This window comes from Hippocampus comes, unplaced genomic scaffold, assembly GCF_001891065.2.
Source record: "Hippocampus comes isolate QL1 unplaced genomic scaffold, H_comes_QL1_v1.1 scaffold260, whole genome shotgun sequence".
In the NCBI taxonomy this organism is placed as follows: Eukaryota; Metazoa; Chordata; class Actinopteri; order Syngnathiformes; family Syngnathidae; genus Hippocampus; species Hippocampus comes.
Window position 1 is genome coordinate 285,253 of NW_017805378.1, and position 5,282 is coordinate 290,534.

The 5,282-nt window shown below is 39.8% G+C and overlaps 1 protein-coding gene across 1 annotated transcript in view; it reads left to right on the forward strand.

The window, feature by feature from the left end:
* The first annotated feature begins 1,738 nt into the window (after positions 1 to 1,738).
* The window catches only part of ptcd2 (pentatricopeptide repeat domain 2), a 4,095-nt gene continuing 551 nt past the window's right edge, over positions 1,739 to 5,282 (forward strand). The window contains exons 1-8 of the mRNA XM_019872178.1: positions 1,739 to 2,046; positions 2,202 to 2,294; positions 2,709 to 2,838; positions 2,915 to 3,032; positions 3,756 to 3,834; positions 3,908 to 3,999; positions 4,667 to 4,780; positions 5,176 to 5,250. Coding sequence (XP_019727737.1) covers positions 1,836 to 2,046; positions 2,202 to 2,294; positions 2,709 to 2,838; positions 2,915 to 3,032; positions 3,756 to 3,834; positions 3,908 to 3,999; positions 4,667 to 4,780; positions 5,176 to 5,250 — 912 coding nt within the window. The 5' untranslated portion in view covers positions 1,739 to 1,835. The remainder of the gene's footprint in view (positions 2,047 to 2,201; positions 2,295 to 2,708; positions 2,839 to 2,914; positions 3,033 to 3,755; positions 3,835 to 3,907; positions 4,000 to 4,666; positions 4,781 to 5,175; positions 5,251 to 5,282) is intronic.

Sequence of the window (5,282 nt, forward strand, 5' to 3'; positions counted from 1 at the left end):
GATGTGCTTTATTATATGAATCCAAAGCTCTTTCTGTAGGCATAAGAAGCAGGACTAAAGAGGATTTGACAATCAATAATCAGCAAAAACTAGGCTGAACTTGAAATACTTCCCGTTTCCCCTCTTCTTCTTTCCATATACACAGTGTCAAACACAATAGTGTACTGCCTTCTAAAGGCTGACAGCAGAATTACGCCTCCAAAATAATCAGGAGGAAGAAAAAAAAAGGTTTTGGCACATTAAAGCATATCATTTGATCCTTTCTCAGCCGTTCTATGTTAAATGTGCGCTTCACAGTCTGATGAATGGCAGCTTTGTCTCTCTGGGACCCTTCAGGCGCTTTCCACAACCAGAGCCAAAGTCAAATTCACGGCGGGAGAAAATCAAAGGAAAAATGTAACAAGCCAACATGTGGCTGCTTGTCGCAGGGAAATCAAAAGCGTGTAAATGGGAATTATCTTGTTGTGATGATGAGCAGATTGGCAAACATACCCACACTCAAGTACAGCTACTTGCATGTAAAAAAAAAACAAAAAAAACGAGCCAATGAATAGATGTAGGTCACTGTTAGAACCAGTATATGTAGATAGACACCATGACAATACTCAGAGGCATCGACATATTTTCTTTTTTAATCAATGACAAAGAATAACTAATACACCCCCATGTAAGTCTATTTTTGCATTATACTGCCCCGTAGAAGGCCAATGAACACCAGAAGGAGCAGCATTATGCCCATAGAATTGACCATGAATTCACTTTGCCTGCTCAGAGCAAAATAAAACTAAAACGTAGCCAGAAAAATGCACTTACTAACCAAGTATTGCCACCATTGATGATGAGCAATGCAAAGAGTGCATCAGTTTTCCATGATGTTGTATGCAAGAGAGAAGCTGTGACCATGCACGCACATTGCAGGAAGCCATCAATTATCCAACGAGGCCTGCGTCCGATTGGCTGAGCAAGCAATCTCAGGCAGCGCGGCCTGAGGTCTTGTTGCTCAGGGCGACAACAGGGAGCATCACTTTGCTCTGTTTTGCTTCCGCTCTATGTAACAGTATATTATGGTGTGCACTTGAAGGTACTCTGCAATACGCTTTTTTTTTTAAACTGTCAATAGTTGTAAATCGGGTTTACGTGGAAAAATAATGCGTATCATGGTCGTGGAAAAGTAAAAACACTTGACTTGATATAGTTTCAGTAAGCTGAGTACATCCTTATTCTATATATAAAAAGGGGCGTTCATAATCTATTGAAGAGTACATGGGTATGCATCAGCAAAAAAAAAAAAAAAAAAAAAAAAAAGCAACAGCACCACCAGCTGGTTGATTCTTTTTTGTGCATGTTCTTCGTGAAAGACAAGACAAAATGAATTGGAATTAAAAAGAAAATACAATGTAAAAAGTGTTAATTTTCACAGCCTGCCCAAGTGTCCATTTCAGCTAAATACATCTTTATTTTATTGTTGATTTTGTCATGTATTTGTGTGCTTTTTGATTAATCTTTTCTGCTCCCTTTACAAAACTTTACTTTTGTAAAAGAAATTATATTGTGGCCATTTTTATGTTCAGAGCGGAGGTTTATGATAATTATCAAAAATTACATGAGTAATTGCAAATTTTACGTGATAACTTTCTCTTTTTTTTTGTCCTGGTATGGCAGCAATCAGCTTCCGTAGTTTAGTTCCGTAGAGAAAAAAAGACTGGTTCGGACGCCGCCATGTTGGAATGTACCACATTCCTATCACGTATAAACAAACGCAAAATACAATATTCACACAAAAGCAACACATATATTGCATATAGTTGTGTTTATAAGTGTTAAAATTACAATGAATGCGACGTAATGAAAAATTACGTAGGTTAACGCTGTGTGGTTGTCATTCATGTCCCCTTTGTTTACGCGGGGTTGGTACAGTTTTTGACCTAATGGCGCTGCGGAGCCTTGCGTCTATATGTTGTCGTTCGTTTCGACGCGACCACATTTCTACAAGACTGACACTTTCTGCTTTGCAACAGCCAGGCTGGATTGGATCACGTTTAGGAGGTAAATTCTAAACGCTTGCTGTCTTGTTTGTCGACAACTTGGAGTAATTCGTCCATCAGTACTCTGGTGGATTTTGTGTGCAGAGGTGACTGCCTGCACGCATGCATTAATTCCTTTGCTTTCGCTTAAAATAATTTTATGTATCAAATCTGCAGCTAAAAGGCATTTGCTGTCAGAGGATGTCGTCAAACTTGAAGACTTCCAGCGAAGGAAGCTGGCAGTCGCGCACCTCATCACCGGATCAGAAGGTAACGTATAGTGGATATGTCCAATATAATTTAGTTTTATTAAGAAAAAAAAAAGATTGTCAGCTTATCCCCATTCTGTGCTTTTTGTCAAATAGTTGGAGGCAACCGCACAACTAAAACTACTTAAATAACTATTCAGTCAAAATTTATCGCACATCAACCTTTAAACTTGTACTACAATATTGTATAAGAGCAAACGGTTCTGAAAGGTTAAATGCAAACATGTACTTAAAAAAAGTGAGATACAATTGAACTGTGCATGAAAATGAATTCCAAAAAGTACTGCTCAGATTTTTTTAATGCAAATTTGATGTATCAGTATTTAATTTAATGCATCTTTTGCGTACCTTGACAGGAATCACCACTCTATCGAAATAGGTTGCGTTTACCCTTTTTTTCCCCCCATATTGGCAGGAAATTTTATTGAGCTCTTTGGCCACAAACTGCAGAGGAACAACCTGGTTCTGCGAGACGAGCTCAAGCTGCTGCTTCACTTGTGTCAGTCTACTGAGGACATGAAGACCGCCCGAGATGCCATTTATCGGTATGTTCCGGTATGGTACATTTAACACCATATTCCACAGCACTCCCCATGAATTCACACCATCACCTGCCACCAGGTACCATGCAGAAAACAGGAACGTAGCGCATGGGGAGTTCAAATTTGGCCCAGTCTTCATGAGACTGTGCTATGAATTGGGACTGGAGAAGATGGCCGCCGCTACGCTTACCGATCAGGTGCACATCATAGGTGGCAAAAGTACTTGCATGATGTTCTAAAGTAGAAGCACAGATACTTGTCTCAAAAAAGTTTCAGGTAAAAGTAGATGAATAGTACAGTATAGGGTTAAATCGAATGCACGAAGTTGGCTGGGAAAGGCTTCAGCATGTATGGCTCTCCTGGTGTGTGTACATGTGCCACTAGGGGGCAGCACTTATAAATACAGTTTTTGTTTCGAGGTCCTCTTCCCCAAGTATTTGTTTTTTTAAAATAAACACAAGCAATAAATTAAACAGCTTTACAGTGAAAATTGTGAGTTTTAGTAGACATAAATGTTTTGGATTTATGGGTTCGATTTATGATAAAATAAAGACACATGCCACATGACTTAATTTGAAAGACATTTTATTTATTGACTTCAATTAGAGTTGTTAACTTACTAAAGACTTTGACTTGGAGTCGTTTAAGCGATAACGACAACAGCGTCACAAAATTCCACCAAACAAGTGTGCCGTCAACATAAGTCATTACATCATCAATCAGATTCTAACAGCAACGCAAATAAATCTGTGGCTAAACCCACCTCAACTTTTCATGTCTATTTTGAATTTGATTCATTGTTCAGCCCTAGTACAGAAAACAAAATTGTTTCCACAGTTACTTTCCACCGCTGGTGCACATTTGCATCATCAAGGCTGTATTCTGTGTTTGTGCCATTGATCTTTTGTCATCCTGGACAGGAAATGAGAGGCTTTTTTGGCGACCCCACCTCCTTCAACATTGCCATTGACATGTTATTTGTTAAGGGCTATCATGAAGGTAAGTAAATAATTGCGCACGAGCTGTCTGCCTATTTACTGTTGTGTTTCAAAATGACAAATGACAGTTGCAGATGCTCTCGAAGTGTTGCGGTCCATGAGGAGCCAAAGTGTGCCTTTCAACAAAGACACATTGATGCTGGCATCTGCTGTCTGCTATAAACTGGTAACTGAAAACACATCGTTGTTTATGTTGCGTTTAAAAAAAAAAAAGAAAAAAAAACTTCAGTTACAGCCAGTAGGAGGAAAATGTTTTCAGCGCGTGGCTAATGTTACTGGGTCATGCACTTGTGACCTTTCCCCGATTTAATCCACCTTTCAACGCTATCATGACACAATAATAGTAACCATCAGCCTGACAAAAATAAAAATCACTTGAAGCACTTCACAATCAATATTCATTAACATAAAAAAAAAGTGCAAATAAAATAAGTTATCATCACCAGAGATGCTGCTTATTCAATGTTATCACGTGTGCATGCTTGCCAAAGTTGCCTATAACACGTTTTGCTCTGACCGATCAGATGGTGGAAAATTGCTGATGTCATAATTTGATTGGTTGCAGAAAGTGCTGTTGTTAATCCAGATAAAGTGACATAGCCCAACGACAACGAACGCCTCCTTCAAAGCGACACTGCCCGTCGTAAATTTAAAGCGTTTAACCACTGTGCTAACCAGAACAGCGGCACTTAACAAAGCATGTAAAGAGGTTTTGCGGAAAGAAAATGGGAAAGGTCAACTTTACAGATGGCACTGTTTTTATGATTTGTGTGAACTTGTGTGCTGTTCTGTTTTTATTTATTTATTTTTTAATCTTTGATTTTGGGCATCAGAACACAACAGAGTCGCACGCGATCTGCACGTCCCTCATCGAGGAGGCTCAAGCCAAAGGGTATTTTGTCCCCAGGCACGCTTACTGCTTCGCTGTGGCATTAGCCCTCAAACAGGTGAGTTTGTGCTGAAAAATGCGGGTGACAGAGGATACCCTCCACACACAGTCGGTTAAAATACAGGATCAAAAGACACCATATAATTGGTATTCCACCCCATATTTTCTCCCTGTGGGAACAATGACTATGATTGCAGCTTAGTTGGGGTCCCTCTCTGCCTCTTGATGTTGTTCATTGCCATGTGGCATCTTTTCCAGTAGCTCTCAGAGCTGCCAAGCATGTTGTGCCGCAACCTGGTACTACACTCAAGCACGCAATCCGAAATTAGGATTTGCCTGTGTATTGTAAAAACTCCCAAAAAAGATCGCTACAAAATCCGCACAAGCGATGAACCACAATCAAGCAGAGTTTCACTGTATCACGCGTGAAAGCACTTTTGTTTTGCTCCTCAGAATGACCTTGAAAAGGCACAACTGCTGTTTTCACAAATCATGAGCACAGACAGCCGACTGTGCCAAAACATGAAGGTGAGCCTGCAACAAAATAACTTGGTGCAAGT